General features: G+C 47.8%; 2 protein-coding genes across 3 annotated transcripts in view; one reads left to right on the forward strand and one right to left on the reverse strand.

Annotated features, from left to right (window-relative positions):
- LOC123992499 (rho guanine nucleotide exchange factor 26-like) overlaps positions 1-1,355 on the forward strand; it is an 88,358-nt gene extending 87,003 nt beyond the window's left edge. For both annotated transcript variants that reach the window (XM_046293688.1, XM_046293687.1), the window contains one exon: positions 1-1,355. This exon is cut by the window's left edge and continues 728 nt beyond it. The gene's annotated coding sequence lies outside the window, so the exon portion shown is untranslated.
- Positions 1,356-10,090: 8,735 nt separating this feature from the next.
- Positions 10,091-22,632, reverse strand: part of dhx36 (DEAH (Asp-Glu-Ala-His) box polypeptide 36) — a 56,511-nt gene continuing 43,969 nt past the window's right edge. The window contains exons 25-26 of the mRNA XM_046296310.1: positions 11,560-11,712; positions 10,091-10,980 (exon numbers count right to left, since the gene is read on the reverse strand). Coding sequence (XP_046152266.1) covers positions 10,723-10,980; positions 11,560-11,712 — 411 coding nt within the window. The 3' untranslated portion in view covers positions 10,091-10,722. The remainder of the gene's footprint in view (positions 10,981-11,559; positions 11,713-22,632) is intronic.

Here is a 22,632-nt window from a genome sequence, read left to right on the forward strand (position 1 = left end):
TCTGAAAGACTCCCCAGGAATGAAGCTTACTTTCTGTACTACATAACTAGGATTTATATTAGTATATTTTCTGTCATGCTTTTTAAAGTCACAGGTTGTTGTGATGGGACAGGTCAGTTTCACTTCTGCTCTGTGGTCAGGTTATAGTGTGTGATGAGACTGTTGGGGAAGAGGCTCATTGTAGACACACAAATTACACTTTACGTTAGACTTGTCTGTGTGTGGCTAGGAGGCCTTTTGTAATGTAACTGAATGTGACGACGGTCCAAAATGGCCAAATAAACGGATCATTTCTAGACTTCCCTGTGTGGCCAGTAGGAGCCAAAATGGCAGAATGACCGGTCCAGTTTCCTGACTTCCCTCTGGTTAGAAGGTTACAGTAGAGTAAGGCTGAATGTAAGGAGCCAAAATGGCAGAATGACCGGTCCAGTTTCCTGACTTCCCTCTGGTTAGAAGGTTACAGTAGAGTGAGGCTGAATGTAAGGAGCCAAAATGGCAGAATGACCGGTCCAGTTTCCTGACTTCCCTCTGGTTAGAAGGTTACAGTAGAGTGAGGCTGAATGTAAGGAGCCAAAATGGCAGAATGACCAGTCCAGTTTCCTGACTTCCCTCTGGTTAGAAGGTTACAGTAGAGTGAGGCTGAATGTTATGATGGCCTACAAAGTACAAAAGAAACTCCCACATTCATGCGCTAACCCCGATTCCCAACACCTCCTAACCCCGATTCCCTATCCATTTTAGATACCTTAACTATTGACCAGGTATTAGCAGTATGGGCATAGCTTCACCTTGCACTCTGCTGAGGCTTGAACCATGGTTACATATGCAATTTGTTCAGCGTTACACACTGCCTAGGGCCTGGAAGTCCATCTGTAATCGGGCACTTTATATCTCCATCTTAATGTCACCTTACATAAACGGAGACCTTTCCGTCCCACAAACCTCCGTCAGTCCTGCCTCTGGGTGTGATGATGCCCTGGGGTGGCTTTTAGAAGGCCCAGAGCTGGAAGTTTTAAAAACAAATACCCTCCTTATGATTTCTGTGACGAGCGACAGGAGAGAAAATGAACCGGTGCGACGCTCTCTGTTCTAAAACTGGAAAAAGCCAAGGTTTCAACATGATCGTCTGGACGTGATTCATCTGTTTAAGTGTGTAATGTTGTCTTACATTGCTAAGGGAAACAAAGAATGGCCTGATCAGCTTCCTGTTGCAACACCGTTCATCAAACCAGACCACTACTCTACATCTGGTCTGACCCAGACCACTACTCTACATCTGGTCTGACCCAGACCACTACTCTACATCTGGTCTGACCCAGACCACTACTCTACATCTGGTCTGACCCAGACCACTACTCTACATCTGGTCTGACCCAGACCACTACTCTACATCTGGTCTGACCCAGACCACTACTCTACATCTGGTCTGACCCAGACCACTACTCTACATCTGGTCTGACCCAGACCACTACTCTACATCTGGTCTGACCCAGACCACTACTCTACATCTGGTCTGACCCAGACCACTACTCTACATCTGGTCTGACCCAGACCACTACTCTACATCTGGTCTGACCCAGACCACTACTCTACATCTGGTCTGACCCAGAAAAAAAAAAGTTTCATTTGCACTCAGGGATAAACTGTGATGACACACATTTAACCCATGTAAATATGTAACTAATAACTTCTGTTTTAAACGTATGTAATCCACAGCTATAGATTTATATAGCAGATGATGTCATTTAGATATTTTATCTAACTCTTGTTAATAAAAGTGCTATGTTGTATTTGTTGTATTTGCAATCTGTTTTCTTTCAGAAAGCTGATTAATTTTTTAATGGCTCAGTGAATTTAGGGGAACGGGGAACAGACCTCTGTTATGTCTGGGGAACAGACCTCTGTTATGACTGGACAACAGACCTCTGTTATGACTGGACAACAGACCTCTGTTATGACTGGACAACAGACCTCTGTTATGACTGGACAACAGACCTCTGTTATGACTGGACAACAGACCTCTGTTATGACTGGACAACAGACCTCTGTTATGACTGGACAACAGACCTCTGTTATGACTGGACAACAGACCTCTGTTATGACTGGACAACAGACCTCTGTTATGACTGGACAACAGACCTCTGTTATGACTGGACAACAGACCTCTGTTATGACTGGACAACAGACCTCTGTTATGACTGGACAACAGACCTCTGTTATGGCTGGGGAACAGACCTCTGTCATGACTGGGGAACAGACCTCTGTCATGACTGGGGAACAGACCTCTGTCATGACTGGGGAACAGACCTCTGTCATGACTGGGGAACAGACCTCTGTTATGGCTGGGGAACAGACCTCTGTTATGGCTGGGGAACAGACCTCTGTTATGGCTGGGGAACAGACCTCTGTTATGGCTGGGGAACAGACCTCTGTTATGGCTGGGGAACAGACCTCTGTTATGGCTGGGGAACAGACCTCTGTTATGGCTGGGGAACAGACCTCTGTTATGGCTGGGGAACAGACCTCTGTTATGACTGGGGACTGGGGAACAGACCTCTTATGACTGGGGACTGGGGAACAGACCTCTTATGACTGGGGAACAGACCTCTGTTATGACTGGGGAACAGAACTCTATGTCTGGGGAACAGACCTCTATGTCTGGGGAACAGACCTCTATGTCTGGGGAACAGACCTCTATGTCTGGGGAACAGACCTCTATGTCTGGGGAACAGACCTCTATGTCTGGGGAACAGACCTCTATGTCTGGGGAACAGACCTCTGTTATTGCTGGGGAACAGACCTCTGTTATTGCTGGGGAACAGACCTCTGTTATGGCTGGGGACTGGGGAACAGACCTCTGTTATGACTGGGGAACAGACCTCTGTTATGACTGGGGAACAGACCTCTGTTATGACTGGGGAACAGACCTCTGTTATGGCTGGGGAACAGACCTCTGTTATGACTGGGGAACAGACCTCTGTTATGACTGGGGAACAGACCTCTGTTATGACTGGGGAACAGACCTCTGTTATGGCTGGGGAACAGACCTCTGTTATGGCTGGGGAACAGACCTCTGTTATGACTGGGGACTGGGGAACAGACCTCTGTTATTACTGGGGACTGGGGAACAGACCTCTGTTATTACTGGGGACTGGGGAACAGACCTCTGTTATTACTGGGGACTGGGGAACAGACCTCTGTTATTACTGGGGACTGGGGAACAGACCTCTGTTATTACTGGGGACTGGGGAACAGACCTCTGTTATGACTGGGGAACAGACCTCTGTTATGACTGAGGAACAGACCTCTGTTATGACTGGGGAACAGACCTCTGTTATGACTGGGGAACAGACCTCTGTTATGACTGGGGAACAGACCTCTGTTATGACTGGGGAACAGACCTCTGTTATGGCTGGGAAACAGACCTCTGTTATGGCTGGGGAACAGACCTCTGTTATGACTGGGGACTGGGGAACAGACCTCTGTTATTACTGGGGAACAGACCTGTCATGACTGGGGAACAGACCTCTGTTATGGCTGGGGAACAGACCTCTGTTATGACTGGGGACTGGGGAACAGACCTCTGTTATTACTGGGGAACAGACCTCTGTTATGACTGGGGAACAGACCTCTGTTATGGCTGGACAACAGACCTCTGTTATGACTGGACAACAGACCTCTGTTATGACTGGACAACAGACCTCTGTTATGACTGGACAACAGACCTCTGTTATGACTGGACAACAGACCTCTGTTATGACTGGACAACAGACCTCTGTTATGACTGGACAACAGACCTCTGTTATGACTGGACAACAGACCTCTGTTATGACTGGACAACAGACCTCTGTTATGACTGGACAACAGACCTCTGTTATGACTGGGGAACAGACCTCTGTTATGACTGGGGAACAGACCTCTGTTATGGCTGGGGAACAGACCTCTGTCATGACTGGGGAACAGACCTCTGTCATGACTGGGGAACAGACCTCTGTCATGACTGGGGAACAGACCTCTGTTATGGCTGGGGAACAGACCTCTGTTATGGCTGGGGAACAGACCTCTGTTATGGCTGGGGAACAGACCTCTGTTATGGCTGGGGAACAGACCTCTGTTATGGCTGGGGAACAGACCTCTGTTATGGCTGGGGAACAGACCTCTGTTATGGCTGGGGAACAGACCTCTGTTATGACTGGGGACTGGGGAACAGACCTCTTATGACTGGGGACTGGGGAACAGACCTCTTATGACTGGGGACCAGACCTCTTATGACTGGGGACTGGGGAACAGACCTCTTATGACTGGGGAACAGACCTCTGTTATGACTGGGGAACAGACCTCTATGTCTGGGGAACAGACCTCTATGTCTGGGGAACAGACCTATATGTCTGGGGAACAGACCTCTATGTCTGGGGAACAGACCTCTGTTATTGCTGGGGAACAGACCTCTGTTATGGCTGGGGACTGGGGAACAGACCTCTGTTATGACTGGGGAACAGACCTCTGTTATGACTGGGGAACAGACCTCTGTTATGACTGGGGAACAGACCTCTGTTATGGCTGGGGAACAGACCTCTGTTATGACTGGGGAACAGACCTCTGTTATGACTGGGGAACAGACCTCTGTTATGGCTGGGGAACAGACCTCTGTTATGGCTGGGGAACAGACCTCTGTTATGACTGGGGACTGGGGAACAGACCTCTGTTATTACTGGGGACTGGGGAACAGACCTCTGTTATTACTGGGGACTGGGGAACAGACCTCTGTTATTACTGGGGACTGGGGAACAGACCTCTGTTATGACTGGGGAACAGACCTCTGTTATGACTGGGGAACAGACCTCTGTTATGACTGGGGAACAGACCTCTGTTATGACTGGGGAACAGACCTCTGTTATGACTGGGGAACAGACCTCTGTTATGACTGGGGAACAGACCTCTGTTATGACTGGGGAACAGACCTCTGTTATGGCTGGGGAACAGACCTCTGTTATGGCTGGGAAACAGACCTCTGTTATGGCTGGGGAACAGACCTCTGTTATGGCTGGGGAACAGACCTCTGTTATGGCTGGGGAACAGACCTCTGTTATGGCTGGGAAACAGACCTCTGTTATGACTGGGGAACAGACCTCTGTTATGGCTGGGAAACAGACCTCTGTTATGGCTGGGAAACAGACCTCTGTTATAACTGGGGAACAGACCTCTGTTATGGCTGGGGAACAGACCTCTGTTATGACTGGGGACTGGGGAACAGACCTCTGTTATTACTGGGGACTGGGGAACAGACCTCTGTTATTACTGGGGACAGTTATGTCTGGGGACTGGGGAACAGACCTCTGTTATTACTGGGGAACAGACCTCTTATGTCTGGGGAACAGACCTCTGTTATGGCTGGGGACTGGGGAACAGACCTCTGTTATGACTGGGGAACAGACCTCTGTTATGACTGGGGAACAGACCTCTGTTATGACTGGGGACTGGGGAACAGACCTCTTATGACTGGGGACCAGACCTCTTATGACTGGGGACTGGGGAACAGACCTCTTATGACTGGGGAACAGACCTCTGTTATGACTGGGGAACAGACCTCTATGTCTGGGGAACAGACCTCTATGTCTGGGGAACAGACCTATATGTCTGGGGAACAGACCTCTATGTCTGGGGAACAGACCTCTGTTATTGCTGGGGAACAGACCTCTGTTATGGCTGGGGACTGGGGAACAGACCTCTGTTATGACTGGGGAACAGACCTCTGTTATGACTGGGGAACAGACCTCTGTTATGACTGGGGAACAGACCTCTGTTATGGCTGGGGAACAGACCTCTGTTATGACTGGGGAACAGACCTCTGTTATGACTGGGGAACAGACCTCTGTTATGGCTGGGGAACAGACCTCTGTTATGGCTGGGGAACAGACCTCTGTTATGACTGGGGACTGGGGAACAGACCTCTGTTATTACTGGGGACTGGGGAACAGACCTCTGTTATTACTGGGGACTGGGAACAGACCTCTGTTATTACTGGGGACTGGGGAACAGACCTCTGTTATGACTGGGGAACAGACCTCTGTTATGACTGGGGAACAGACCTCTGTTATGACTGGGGAACAGACCTCTGTTATGACTGGGGAACAGACCTCTGTTATGACTGGGGAACAGACCTCTGTTATGACTGGGAACAGACCTCTGTTATGACTGGGGAACAGACCTCTGTTATGACTGGGGAACAGACCTCTGTTATGACTGGGGAACAGACCTCTGTTATGGCTGGGGAACAGACCTCTGTTATGGCTGGGAAACAGACCTCTGTTATGGCTGGGGAACAGACCTCTGTTATGGCTGGGGAACAGACCTCTGTTATGGCTGGGGAACAGACCTCTGTTATGGCTGGGAAACAGACCTCTGTTATGACTGGGGAACAGACCTCTGTTATGGCTGGGAAACAGACCTCTGTTATGGCTGGGAAACAGACCTCTGTTATAACTGGGGAACAGACCTCTGTTATGGCTGGGGAACAGACCTCTGTTATGACTGGGGACTGGGGAACAGACCTCTGTTATTACTGGGGACTGGGGAACAGACCTCTGTTATTACTGGGGACAGTTATGTCTGGGGACTGGGGAACAGACCTCTGTTATTACTGGGGAACAGACCTCTTATGTCTGGGGAACAGACCTCTGTTATGACTGGGGAACAGACCTCTGTTATGACTGGGGAACAGACCTCTGTTATTACTGGGGACTGGGGAACAGACCTCTGTTATGGCTGGGGAACAGACCTCTGTTATGGCTGGGGAACAGACCTCTGTTATGACTGGGGAACAGACCTCTGTTATGACTGGGGAACAGACCTCTGTTATGACTGGGGAACAGACCTCTGTTATTACTGGGGACTGGGGAACAGACCTCTGTTATGGCTGGGGAACAGACCTCTGTTATGACTGGGGAACAGACCTCTGTTATGACTGGGGAACAGACCTCTGTTATGGCTGGGGAACAGACCTCTGTTATGGCTGGGGAACAGACCTCTGTTATGGCTGGGGACTGGGGAACAGACCTCTGTTATGACTGGGGAACAGACCTCTGTTATGACTGGGGAACAGACCTCTGTTATGACTGGGGAACAGACCTCTGTTATTACTGGGGACTGGGGAACAGACCTCTGTTATGGCTGGGGAACAGACCTCTGTTATGACTGGGAAACAGACCTCTGTTATGGCTGGGGAACAGACCTCTGTTATGGCTGGGGAACAGACCTCTGTTATGGCTGGGGAACAGACCTCTGTTATGACTGGGGAACAGACCTCTGTTATGGCTGGGGAACAGACCTCTGTTATGACTGGGGAACAGACCTCTGTTATGACTGGGGAACAGACCTCTGTTATGACTGGGGAACAGACCTCTGTTATGACTGGGGAACAGACCTCTGTTATGGCTGGGGAACAGACCTCTGTTATGGCTGGGGAACAGACCTCTGTTATGGCTGGGGAACAGACCTCTGTTATGGCTGGGGAACAGACCTCTGTTATGGCTGGGGAACAGACCTCTGTTATGGCTGGGGAACAGACCTCTGTTATGGCTGGGGAACAGACCTCTGTTATGGCTGGGGAACAGACCTCTTATGACTGGGGAACAGACCTCTGTTATGGCTGGGGAACAGACCTCTGTTATGGCTGGGGAACAGACCTCTGTTATGGCTGGGGAACAGACCTCTGTTATGGCTGGGGAACAGACCTCTGTTATGACTGGGGACTGGGGAACAGACCTCTGTTATTACTGGGGACTGGGGAACAGACCTCTGTTATTACTGGGGACTGGGGAACAGACCTCTGTTATTACTGGGGACTGGGGAACAGACCTCTGTTATGACTGGGGAACAGACCTCTGTTATTACTGGGGACTGGGGAACAGACCTCTGTTATTACTGGGGAACAGACCTGTCATGACTGGGGAACAGACCTCTGTTATGGCTGGGGAACAGACCTCTGTTATGACTGGGGACTGGGGAACAGACCTCTGTTATTACTGGGGAACAGACCTCTGTTATGACTGGGGAACAGACCTCTGTTATGGCTGGGGAACAGACCTCTGTTATAACTGGGGAACAGACCTCTGTTATGGCTGGGGAACAGACCTCTGTTATGACTGGGGACTGGGGAACAGACCTCTGTTATTACTGGGGACTGGGGAACAGACCTCTGTTATTACTGGGGACAGTTATGTCTGGGGACTGGGGAACAGACCTCTGTTATTACTGGGGAACAGACCTCTTATGTCTGGGGACCGGGGAACAGACCTCTGTTATGGCTGGGGACCGGGGAACAGACCTCTGTTATGACTGGGGAACAGACCTCTGTTATGACTGGGGAACAGACCTCTGTCATGACTGGGGAACAGACCTCTGTCATGACTGGGGAACAGACCTCTGTCATGACTGGGGAACAGACCTCTGTCATGACTGGGGAACAGACCTCTGTCATGACTGGGGAACAGACCTCTGTTATGACTGGGGAACAGACCTCTGTTATGACTGGGGAACAGACCTCTGTTATGACTGGGGAACAGACCTCTGTTATGACTGGGGAACAGACCTCTGTTATGACTGGGGAACAGACCTCTGTTATGACTGGGGAACAGACCTCTGTTATGACTGGGGAACAGACCTCTGTTATGACTGGGGAACAGACCTCTGTTATGACTGGGGAACAGACCTCTGTTATGACTGGGGAACAGACCTCTGTTATGGCTGGGGAACAGACCTCTGATGTCTGGGGACTGGGGAACAGACCTCTGTTATGACTGGGGACTGGGGAACAGACCTCTGTTATGACTGGGGACTGGGGAACAGACCTCTGATGTCTGGGGACTGGGGAACAGACCTCTGTTATGACTGGGGACTGGGGAACAGACACCGGTTATGACTCAGGACCAGTCCGAGAGAGAGAATAGGTTTGGTTTTAATTGGTAACATTCAGTGAAGTCAACCTTTACTCCTGCTGTAACTGCACCTCCTGTTAAGAGATTAGACCGATGGATACATAAATATAACACAAATAGATTCTATTAAAGACATGCTCCGGTACTTTGGCGACTAGTATTTTTTAAATCTCCCGCTTTTGGGCTGGATGTGTCAATGTGTAGTTCACACATGCATCATCTATGAGCAGAATTACCGTTTTACCTCAGCCACAAAATCCCTAGTTTGAAAGACTTTTCTGGAAGATGTGCCATTTCCCCCCACGTGGGCCAGCCCCCTAGCGATTTGAGTTCCAGCCAATGAGATTCAGCCCCTCGCCATGTGAGCAAGAATCACACGGTGCACATGTAATTATCCATTTTCGGGGACCACTTTTGGCACGTGGGGCAACTTTCAGGACTACTGGATAAAAGGATACAAAATTACCAGAGAATCCATTTAATGTAGGATTTCATGTGGTTTAGGTACCAGAGGAGGCAGGTAGCCTAGCGGTTAGAGGATGCAGCTAGCCTAGCGGTTAGAGGATGCAGGTAGCCTAGCGGTTAGAGGAGGCAGGTAGCCTAGCGGTTAGAGGAGGCAGGTAGCCTAGCGGTTAGAGGAGGCAGGTAGCCTAGCGGTTAGAGGAGGCAGGTAGCCTAGCGGTTAGAGGAGGCAGGTAGCCTAGCGGTTAAAGTGGACTAGTCCCGTAAAGGTTGCCAGATCGAATCCCCAGGCTGACAAGATAAAAAATATTGTCATTCTACCCCTGAACAAGGCAGTTAACCCCCTGTTCCCCTGGTAGGCCGTCATTGAAAATAAGAATTTGTTCTTAAATGACTTGCCTGGTTAAAGAAATGGTACATTGCGTTATACAACTAAGAAACATCTATCACGGCTGTTACATTTTAACAAGGACCCAATTCAGGAATATGTATTACAGCTACTACTAACGTATCTTTTAACTTGAAATCCGATCGCCTCTATTTCCACGTTCGTAAAGAGATGGCATTCAAGGTAAATGCTGCAGATGGCGGCTCAGTTAGAAATGACCTTTAAATATCAAGCACGCCATAATGCCAATCCAGGCCTTAATCTCTCCCACTTCACACCTCACTAGAAAAGACTAACGTCACACTGCAATAAGGTCAGCTTTATTGATTCAGCTTTAGGGAGAAGATTCAAATATTTGAACAAAAACTGAAAAAATAAACAATGGCAAGTTAACCATTCAAATGGGCCATTTGACAACATGAGAATGTCAAGCAATATCAACAAAACAGCATTCCATACAACTTAGTTTCACATAATTGTTTTTAACAAATGCAAAAATACATGCTCAGCCTTTTCCAGTAGGCTTATTATAGAATTAAATTCAAATAGTTGGTGTTCGGGGACTCTTTCTTCACACACCATCCTGACTGGACTCATATCCAATAGAAAATGTGCCTAAGACATTGAGATGTATAGAGACCTCTACTTGGAAACAATTTAGCATGGACATTGAGGGTTTTCCACCATTTAAAAGTAGTCAACTGGGTGGGGGATTCCTATGGGAATGATCAGCCAATGACCAGACCAGGTCTTCAAATTGGTTTGCCTAGTTGGTAAATGGCGTTAAGCTTCATCGCCAAAATAACACAATATCTAGTTTAAGACTCCAGCTCTGCAAGTGGCGGTAAATCACCAACATTAGCTTGACACTCAAACGGAGATAGCATGGGCAGCGCCATTATGGCACAGATACAAAGTGGAGACCTCTTCCCATCTCTATGGCCTGAGCTTTTCTCTGGGTTGAGAAGAGATGCAGCAGTTCTCGTACTCGTCACCATCATCGTTGTTGTGATACTGGCGGCGTCCTCTAGGCTCAGTGTTCCTCGCGTTAACGTTGGGCCTCTCCTGGGTGGTGATGAGGTCTATGATGGCTGTGATGACGGCACAGTCTTTGGATTGGCGGTTGCTCCAGTCCACAGGGGCGGGGCTTCGGATCTTCTCTTCCAATAGAGAGTCCAGCTCCTTCTTCAGATTCTACAGAGAGAGGCAGATACGGAAAACGGTCAGGTGTGTGTGTGTGTGTTCCTGTACCTTGACGAGGTGAGCGATGCGTGCGGGGGACTGGAACATGATCCAGTTGTCCACAGCGATTGTGTGTGTTCATGTACCTTGACGAGGTGAGCGATGCGTGCGGGGGACTGGAACATGATCCAGTTGTCCACAGCGATTGTGTGTGTTCATGTACCTTGACGAGGTGAGCGATGCGTGCGGGGGACTGGAACATGATCCAGTTGTCCACAGCGATTGTGTGTGTTCATGTACCTTGACGAGGTGAGCGATGCGTGCGGGGGACTAGAAAACGATCCAGTTGTCCACAGCGATTGTGTGTGTTCATGTACCTTGACAAGGTGAGCGATGCGTGCGGGGGACTAGAAAACAATCCAGTTGTCCACAGCGATGGTGTGTGTGTGTGTGTGTGTGTGTGTGTGTGTGTGTGTGTGTGTGTGTGTGTGTGTGTGTTCCTGTACCTTAACGAGGTGAGCGATGCGTGCGGGGGACTGGAAAACGATCCAGTTGTCCACAGCGATTGTGTGTGTGTGTGTGTTCCTGTACCTTAACGAGGTGAGCGATGCGTGCGGGGGACTGGAACACGATCCAGTCGTCCACGGCGATGGTCTCCTGGTCCTGATCCATCTGTATGGTGACGTCACCTCCAAAGAACAGCAGGGAGAACGGAGACACCTCCGTACAGTCGTACAGGAAGATCTGGAGACAGACATGGATACAGCATGAACACACACAAACACATATACAGGAAGATCTGGGGACAGACATGGATACAGCATGAACACACACACACACACACACAGGAAGATCTGGGGACAGACATGGATACAGCATTAACACACACACACATATACAGGAAGATCTGGGGACAGACATGGATACAGCATAAACACACACACACAGGAAGATCTGGGGACAGACATGGATACAGCATAAACACACAGGAAGATCTGGGGACAGACATGGATACAGCATTCACACACACACACACACTGGGGACACACATGGATACACACACACACACACAGGAACATCTGGGGACAGACACACACACACACACACACACACACACACACACACACACACACACACACACACACACACACACACACACACACACACACACACACACACACACACACACACAGGAAGATCTGGAGACAAATCAAATTATTTTGTTTGTCACATGCTTGGTTAATAACAGGTGGACCCTTCCCAACAATAGAGACAAAAGAAAACAAATAGAAAAATGTATAACAAGGAATACATCCACAATGAGTAACAATAACTTGGCTATATACACGCAGGGGTATGAGGTAATAACTTGGCTATATACACGCAGGGGTATGAGGTAATAACTTGGCTATATACACGCAGGGATATGAGGTAATAACTTGGCTATATACACACGGGGCACCAATACTGAGTCAATGTGCAGGGGTATGAGGTAATAACTTGGCTATATACACACGGGGTACCAGTACTGAGTCAATGTGCAGGGGTATGAGGTAATTGAGGTAGATATGGACATATAGGTATGAGGTAGATATGTACATATAGGTATGAGGTAATTGAGGTAGATATGTACATATAGGTATGAGGTAATTGAGGTAGATATGGACATATAGGTATGAGGTAATTGAGGTAGATATGGACATATAGGTAGGGGGTAATTGAGGTAGATATGTACATATAGGTATGAGGTAATTGAGGTAGATATGTACATATAGGTATGAGGTAATTGAGGTAGATATGTACATATAGGTAGGGGGTAAAGTGACTAGACAACACAATAGATAAACAGTAACAGCAGTGTATGTGATGGGTCAAAATAGTGGTAAAAGAGGGTAAATGCAGATAGTTCACCAATAGCTACACAGACTAACTAAGCTTCGGTACAGTAGCAGAGAGAACAGTCCATGACCTGGGTGGCTGGAGTCTGATCATTTTTAGGGCCTTCCCCTGACACTGCCTGGTATATAGGCCCTAGATGGCATGGAGTTCGGCCCCAGTGATGTACTGGGCCGTACTCACTACCCTCTGTAGCACCTTGCAGTCGGATGAAAAGCAATTGCCATACCAAGCGGTGATGCAGCCAATCAAGAAGCTCACAATGGTGCTGACAGAGAAATTCTATAGGAAAAGAGACTGCAGATTCTTTCAAACAACACATTTTATTATAAGATTAGCAAAAATGAAGCAATCGACCATCACTAAGAATAGTCAGAGTTGAAAAGCTTAATGAACAGAGCGGTCTTTCACCTCTTATAGAAACTATATCCTTGTATCTTTGTAAGAGTTAGCAAATGTGCAGAAACAGGCCCTGGGAAAAGAGCTCGTCGGTGTAGCCCAAAATAGCTGATATCCACCATTTCTGTTCTTCCCTGCACTTCCCACATAAAATCATCCATTGTTATATGTTAGTATTTTTGCTGATACAGGCTTGTCTTGTATGAATCTGAGTGTACAGATGTATGAGCTGCTTGGATGCGACAGCAGTATGTGGCCACCTGTGTTTACGATCGGCAGGAATTGCGCTAAGTAAAAACAGCATAGTGTGTCTAATTAAACAGTATAGTATGTAATGAATATTACATTTCCACCACAGTGCAGCTGGAGAACTTTGAGGATCTCAGGGCCCACAGGAGGAGAGGCGTCGTCTTGCCCTCTTCACAACTCTGTTGGTGTGTGTGGACCATGATAGATCCTGATGTGTGATGTGGACACAGAGGAACTTAAAGCTCTCGACCGTCTCTACTACAGCCCCATCGTTTCCTGCAGTCCACGATCAGCACTGACAGGTGTCTGACGATCTCCCCTGTAGGCTGTGATCAGGTCCACCACCGTCGTGTCATCTGCAAACTTAACAATGGTGTTGGAGTCGTACGCTACGCAGAGGCGGGTGAACATAGAGTACAGGAGGGGACCAAGCACGCACCCATGTCCCACATTTTGAGAGTCACAGTGGCAGACATATTGTTGTCTAGCAGACTTGTTGTTGCCTACCCTCACCACCTGGGGCCCGTCAGGAAGTCCGGAAGTCCAGGATCCAGTTGCAAAGGGAGGTGTTTAGTCCGAGGGTTCTTTGTTTAGTGAGGAGCTTTGAGGGCACTATGGTGTGGTGACTACGCTGAGCTGTAGTCAATGAACATTATTCTCACATAGGTGTTCCTTTTGTCCAGGTGGGAAAGAGCAGTGTGGAGTGCAATAGAGGTTGCGTCATCTGAGGATCTGTTGGGGCGGTATGTGAATTACTCTCATGCATGGTTCAGTGTTGGTATTTAGCTCGTCTGGAAGGCTCGCGTCACTGGACTGGCTAGGTTTCCCTTTCAGTCGGACCAGAAAGATAGACGGACGAGAAAGAAAAGCACCTCTATCTAACAGGGATGGGCAACTTTGCTGGGGGTGTGGGCCACAAAACAATCTCCACTCATGAGGGGCCGCAGTGCCTCGCAGGTCTGCATACCCACACCTGCATTAAGAGCCGGACCTAGCCTTCTGGGGGCATTAAGCACAAAAATGTAGCGTCCCCACTTGACAATGAGAGAAAAAAACTGAAGTATTAGTTAATTTCATGCAATTCTACACATTTTGCCATGTTAAAAATTGCAAACCTGAGTGAGAGAGACTATCAAAATCAATGGGCCCCCCCTGGTTGGTAATTCGACCATGATTACTACAAGTTTAGATAGCTGGCCATTAGACTAACTTATCACTGACGGAAACATGGATCACCACAGACAACACTGCTACTCCTACTGCTCTCTCTTCGTCCGCCCACGTGTTCTCGCACACCCCGAGAGCTTCTGGTCAGCGGGGTGGTGGCACCGGGATCCTCATCTCTCCCAAGTGGTCATTCTCTCTTTCTCCCCTTACCCATCTGTCTATCGCCTCCTTTGAATTCCATGCTGTCACAGTTACCAGCCCTTTCAAGCTTAACATCCTTATCATTTATCGCCCTCCAGGTTCCCTCGGAGAGTTCTTCAATGAGCTTGATGCCTTGATAAGCTCCTTTCCTGAGGACGGCTCACCTCTCACAGTTCTGGGCGACTTTAACCTCCCCACGTCTACCTTTGACTCATTCCTCTCTGCCTCCTTCTTTCCACTCCTCTCCTCTTTTGACCTCACCCTCTCACCTTCCCCCCTACTCACAAGGCAGGCAATACGCTCGACCTCATCTTTACTAGATGCTGTTCTTCCACTAACCTCATTGCAACTCCCCTCCAAGTCTCCGATCACTACCTTGTATCCTTTTCCCTCTCGCTCTCATCCAACACCTCCCACACTGCCCCTACTCGGATGGTATCGCGCCGTCCCAACCTTCGCTCTCTCTCCCCCGCTACTCTCTCCTCTTCCATCCTATCATCTCTTCCCTCTGCTCAAACCTTCTCCAACCCATCTCCTGATTCTGCCTCCTCAACCCTCCTCTCCTCCCTTTCTGCATCCTTTGACTCTCTATGTCCCCTATCCTCCAGGCCGGCTCAGTCCTCCCCTCCCGCTCCGTGGCTCGACGACTCATTGCGAGCTCACAGAACAGGGCTCCGGGCAGCCGAGCGGAAATGGAGGAAAACTCGCTTCCCTGCGGACCTGGCATCCTTTCACTCCCTCCTTTCTACATTTTCATCCTCTGTCTCTGCTGCTAAAGCCACTTTCTACCACTCTAAATTCCAAGCATCTGCCTCTAACCCTAGGAAGCTCTTCGCCACCTTCTCCTCCCTCCTGAATCCTCCTCCCCCTCCTCCCTCTCCGCAGATGACTTCGTCAACCATTTTGAAAAGGTCGACGACATCCGATCCTCGTTTGCTAAGTCAAACGACACCGCTGGTTCTGCTCACACTGCCCTACCCTGTGCTCTGACCTCTTTCTCCCCTCTCTCTCCAGATGAAATCTCGCGTCTTGTGACGGCCGGCCGCCCAACAACATGCCCGCTTGACCCTATCCCCTCCTCTCTTCTCCAGACCATTTCCGGAGACCTTCTCCCTTACCTCACCTCGCTCATAAACTCATCCCTGACCGCTGGCTACGTCCCTTCCGTCTTCAAGAGAGCGAGAGTTGCACCCCTTCTGAAAAAACCTACACTCGATCCCTCCGATGTCAACAACTACAGACCAGTATCCCTTCTTTCTTTTCTCTCCAAAACTCTTGAACGTGCCGTCCTTGGCCAGCTCTCCCGCTATCTCTCTCTGAATGATCTTCTTGATCCAAATCAGTCAGGTTTCAAGACTAGTCATTCAACTGCGACTGCTCTTCTCTGTATTACGGAGGCGCTCCGCACTGCTAAAGCTAACTCTCTCTCCTCTGCTCTCATCCTTCTAGACTTATCAGCTGCCTTCGATACTGTGAACCATCAGATCCTCCTCTCCACCCTCTCCGAGTTGGGCATCTCCGGCGCGGCCCACGCTTGGATTGCGTCCTACCTGACAGGTCGCTCCTACCAGGTGGCGTGGCGAGAATCTGTCTCCTCACCACGCGCTCTCACCACTGGTGTCCCCCAGGGCTCTGTTCTAGGCCCTCTCCCATTCTCGCTATACACCAAGTCACTTGGCTCTGTCATAACCTCACATGGTCTCTCCTATCATTGCTATGCAGACGACACACAATTAATCTTCTCCTTTCCCCCTTCTGATGACCAGGTGGCGAATCGCATCTCTGCATGTCTGGCAGACATATCAGTGTGGATGACGGATCACCACCTCAAGCTGAACCTCGGCAAGACGGAGCTGCTCTTCCTCCCGGGGAAGGACTGCCCGTTCCATGATCTCGGCATCACGGTTGACAACTCCATTGTGTCCTCCTCCCAGAGCGCTAAGAACCTTGGCGTGATCCTGGACAACACCCTGTCATTCTCAACTAACATCAAGGCGGTGGCCCGTTCCTGTAGGTTCATGCTCTACAACATCCGCAGAGTACGACCCTGCCTCACACAGGAAGCGGCGCAGGTCCTAATCCAGGCACTTGTCATCTCCCGTCTGGATTACTGCAACTCGCTGTTGGCTGGGCTCCCTGCCTGTGCCATTAAACCCCTACAACTCATCCAGAACGCCGCAGCCCGTCTGGTGTTCAACCTTCCCAAGTTCTCTCACATCACCCCGCTCCTCCGCTCTCTCCACTGGCTTCCAGTTGAAGCTCGCATCCGCTACAAGACCATGGTGCTTGCCTACGGAGCTGTGAGGGGAACGGCACCTCAGTACCTCCAGGCTCTGATCAGGCCCTACACCCAAACAAGGGCACTGCGTTCATCCACCTCTGGCCTGCTCGCCTCCCTACCACTGAGGAAGTACAGTTCCCGCTCAGCCTAGTCAAAACTGTTCGCTGCTCTGGCCCCCCAATGGTGGAACAAACTCCCTCACGACGCCAGGACAGCGGAGTCAATCACCACCTTCCGGAGACACCTGAAACCCCACCTCTTTAAGGAATACCTAGGATAGGATAAGTAATCCTTCTCACCCCCCCCTTTAAGATTTAAATGCACTATTGTAAAGTGACTGTTCCACTGGATGTCATAAGGTGAATGCACCAATTTGTAAGTCGCTCGGGATAGGAGCGTCTGCTAAATGACTTAAATGTAAATGTTAAATGTAACGATCTAAAAGATGTTAGCTGACATGGCTGATTGAGTGACTGACATAACAAGAGAAACTGCTGATGCACAACCATATTTCCTTTTTTTTGTGATATCCAATTGGTAGTTACAGTCTTGTCTCATCGCAGCCACTCCCATACGGACTCGGGACAGGCGAAGGTCGAGAGCTGTGCTTCCTCCGAAACACAACCCAACCAAGCCGAACTGCTTCTTGACACAATGCCTGCTTATCCCGAAGCCAGCCGCACCAATGTGTCGGCGGAAACACCGTACACCTGGCGACCGTGTTAGCGTGCATTGTGCCCAGGCGCCACATGAGATGGGATAAGCACATCCCTGCCGGCCAAACCCTCCTCTAACCCAGATGACGCTGGGCCAAATTGTGCGCCACCCCATAGGTCTCCCCCGGGTCTCGGCCGGCTGCGACAGAGCCTGGACTCGAACCAGGATCTCCAGTGGCACAGCTAGCACTGCGATGCCTTGTGCCACTCAGGAGGCACAACCATATTTCTAAATTGCACCTTGTGTATTCTACTATTCTAACTCTCAACAGTAAGTTGAGATCCCGACTGAGTTCCTAAAACACATTTAGTCAGTAACCCTCCTCTAACTGATAACATTCAGTGCGGCAGGGTAGAGAGGTGACAGAGAGGCTGGCATTGACTGTTCCTCTTCTCTGGTACTGCCCGGGAGCTTGGATGTGCCAGGGACTTTGGGAGGGAGTTGAAAGCCACTGGTTTAATCAAATATTAATCAAGTCTAAAAATGGGACCAGAGTTAACCTTTAACCTGCCAACTCAGTGAAACGGTCACAAACAACACTGTGGAACTCACAACCACCCATCCAAGTCCATATCCCTCACCCTCTGGTGTGTGTATCCTACTGCATGAATCAGGAGCATGCATATATCCCTCACCCTCTGGTGTGTGTATCCTACTGCATGAATCAGGAGCATGCATATATCCCTCACCCTCTGGTGTGTGTATCCTACTGCATGAATCAGGAGCATGCATATATCCCTCACCCTCTGGTGTGTGTATCCTACTGCATGAATCAGGAGCATGCATATATCCCTCACCCTCTGGTGTGTGTATCCTACTGCATGAATCAGGAGCATGCATATATCCCTCACCCTCTGGTGTGTGTATCCTACTGCATGAATCAGGAGCATGCATATATCCCTCACCCTCTGGTGTGTGTATCCTACTGCATGAATCAGGAGCATGCATATATCCCTCACCCTCTGGTGTGTGTATCCTACTGCATGAATCAGGAGCATGCATATATCCCTCACCCTCTGGTGTGTGTATCCTACTGCATGAATCAGGAGCATGCATATATCAAGAGATTGGTACTAATTTGCAATAGGCAAAAAAAGTACTGACAAACTGATTTTCGAGTGAACCATCTCTGTAAGGTTCATTTGTGGCAAATGGTGCAACAGCGTTGTATGCATGCTGTACTGTGCATGCATGCATGCTGTACTGTGCATGCATGCATGCTGTACTGTGCATGCATGCATGCTGTACTGTGCATGCATGCTGTACTGTGCATGCATGCTGTACTGTGCATGCATGCTGTACTGTGCATGCATGCTGTACTGTGTATGCATGCTGTACTGTGTATGCATGCTGTACTGTGTATGCATGCTGTACTGTGTATGCATGCTGTAAGTATTGTATGCATGCTGTATGTATTGTATGCATGCTGTATGTATTGTATGCATGCTGTATGTATTGTAGCAGTTTTGTCTTGTGGTTATTGTTTGTAGGGGTGCTAGGTAGGTTGTGCCTACCAGAGAAAATATTGATTTCTCCTTTTGGTTTGGGAGGGAATGAGTCCCTTCTGGTCTGTCAAGTCCACACCAACGACTCATGTAAAAGTCAGTCTGGATATTCACTTTTCATAAACCCTTAAAACATTGGAAATAACTTCAAAACAACTTATTTTGCATGGGTTTTTATTACCAACATAAATGATCACACACACACAATAATGTAACAACGAGCTCTGGTTCCTCAAGAAAAGTCCCGTGACTCGGGCCTAAAAGAGTCCAGCCCCGGTATAGAGTTCAGTGAACTCAAGTGACCTTACCACGCAATGAAATGGCAGGCAAAACCCCGAGGACAAACCATCCTGCCCCCCCAAAAAAACAATTCAGCCTATTCACTTTTATTATAAGGCGAAGTCCTCCCAGACTGCAGTTCGTAGGGCTTCCACTAGATGTCAAGTCTTTAGAAAGATTTTCAGGCTGGTTGTTGGAAAAATTAGCCAGAAATTGTAGTTTTTTTGTGTCGCTCCCATTTTGGCTGTAGTGTTTCCAAGCGCGTGGATGAGAGCGTGTTCTTTGGTATTTTTCTCTGGTAAAGACAATAACGATTCTCTGTCTTAAATTGTATAGTTTATTTACGTATTAGGTTACCTAAGGTTTGATTATAAACGTTGTTTGACTTGTTTGGAAAAGTTTATTAGTAACGTTTGGGACTCATTTTGTATGCATTTTGATTGGGGGAAACTGGGTGGATTATTGACTGAAGCGCGCCAGCTAAACTGAGTTTTTATGTATATAAAGAAGGACATTATCGAACAAAAGGACAATTTGTGATGTATCTGGGACCTTTTGGAGTTCCAACAGAAGAAGATCATCAAAGGTAAGGCATTTTTTTATATAGCTATTTCTGACTTTAGTGTCGCACCTGCCTGAATGTTTTCATGGTTTTGTATGTGGGGCGTTGTCCTCAGATAATCGCATGGTGTGCTTTCGCCGTAAAGCCTTTTTGAAATCTGACAACAGCTGGATTAATAAGAAGTTAAGCTTTATTTTGATGAATTACACTTGTGATTTCATGAAAGTTAAATATTTATAATTCTGGTTTGAATTTCGCGCTCTTCAATTTCACCGGATAAGAAGTTAATTAGGGCCGAAGTTTTCATAACAATCGGTAATCTGAATTTTTGGACACCGATCATGGACGATTACATTGCACTCAACGAGGAGACTGCATGGCAGGCTGACTACCTGTTATGCGAGTGCAGCAAGGAGCCAAGGTAAGGTGCTAGCTAGCATTAAACGTATCTTTATAGAAAACAATCAATCTTAACATAATGTGGAAGGACCACTAGAGGGCAGGCTGGGCTCATGGATAGTAGCCCAACAAAGCATGGGAGACAAGGTAACCAGAGTCAATTAAGCACAGCTGACGGTACTAATGAGATACTCTCCTTCCCCTATAAAAGAGAGAATGGAACCAGCAGAGAGGGGGGAAACTATCTCTGGAAGATGGCCACCGAGAGAGAGAAGCTGTGCTGAAAGAACCACGAAGACGGTGACAAACCCGTGATTTATGTTTGTTGTAGTTTAAAGATTATCCTATTGTGTTCTTGTTTCATCTGGAGAAGAAGATGTGTGTTTTTTTCCTTGGAAGATTTTTCATTGATAATGTTTTTGTTGACAAAATACCCTCAATAGAGAACCATGTTCAATCAGAAAAACCTACTCCTGACTCGTTTATTCCACCTTCCCGCTTTAGAGTGACGCCTAATTACTTGGTACGCTCACAATAATCACTAATATCATCAACCATGTGTAGTTATCTAGCTTTTCCTGCGTTGCATATAATCGATGCGGTGCCTGTTAATTTATCATTGAATCATAGTCTACTTCGCCAAAAGCGCATTCGCGAAAAAAGCACCGTCGTTGCACCAACGTGTACCTAACCATAAACATCAACGCCTTTCTTAAAATCAATACACAAGTATATATTTTAAACCTGCATATTTAGTTAATATTGCCTGATAACATTAATTTATTTTAACTATGGAAATTGTGTCACTTCTCATGCATTCTGTGCAACAGAGTCAGGGGATATGCAGCAGTTTGGGCCGTCTGGCTCATTGCGAACTGTGTGAAGACTTTCTTCCTAACAAAGACAGCCAACTTCGTCAAACGGGGGATGATTTAACAAAAGCACATTTGCGAAAAAAGCACAATTGTTGCACGACTGTACCTAACCATAAACATCAATGCCTTTCTTTAAATCAATACACAGAAGTATATTTCTTTAAACCTGCATATTAAGTTAAAAGAAATCCAGGTTAGCAGGCAATATTAAACTATGGAAATTGTGTCACTTCTCTTGTGTTCATTGCATGCGGAGTCAGGGTAAATGCAACAGTTTGGGCCGCCTGGCTTGTTGCGAAACTAATTTGCCAGAAATGTATGTAATTGACATAACATTGAAGGTTGTGCAATAAAACAGGATAACAGGAAGATTTTGACTTAGGGATGCCACCCGTTAGATAAAATACGGAACGGTTCCGTATTTCACTGAAAGAATAAACTTTCCGGATTTGACCATGTTAATGACCTAAGGCTCGTATTTCTGTGTGTTATGTTATAATTAAGTCTATGATTTGATATTTGATAGAGCAGTTTGACTGAGTGATGGTAGGCAGCAGCAGGCTCGTAAGCATTTATTCAAACAGCACTTTTGTGCGTTTGCCAGCAGCTCTTCGCTGTGCTTCAAGCCTATCAACTCTCGATATTAGGCTGGTGTAACCAATGTGAAATGGCTAGCTAGTTAGCGGGGGGCGTGCTAATAGCGTTTCAATCTGTGACGCCGCTCGCTCTGAGACCTTGAAGTAGTTGTTTCCCTTGCTCTGTAAGGGCAGCGGCTTTTGTGGAGTGATGGGTAACGATGCTTGGAGGGTGGCTGTTGTCGATGTGTTCCTGGTTCGAGCCCAGGTAGGGGCAAGAAGAGGGACGGAAGCTATACTGTTACACTGGCAATACTGCCTATAAGAACATCCAATAGTCAAAGGTTAATGAAATACAAACGGTATAGAGGGAAATAGTCCTATAATTCCTATAATAACTGCAACCTAAAACTTCTTACCTGTGAATAAGTGAACCACAAGCTTTCATAAGTTCTCGTGTTTTGAGCAAGGAACTTAAACGTTAGCTTTTTTACATGGCACATATTGCACTTTTACTTTGTTTTTGCATTATTTAAACCAAATTGAACATGTTTCATGA

The sequence above is a fragment of the Oncorhynchus gorbuscha genome, linkage group LG13 (genome assembly GCF_021184085.1).
Source record: "Oncorhynchus gorbuscha isolate QuinsamMale2020 ecotype Even-year linkage group LG13, OgorEven_v1.0, whole genome shotgun sequence".
NCBI classification, from domain to species: Eukaryota; Metazoa; Chordata; class Actinopteri; order Salmoniformes; family Salmonidae; genus Oncorhynchus; species Oncorhynchus gorbuscha.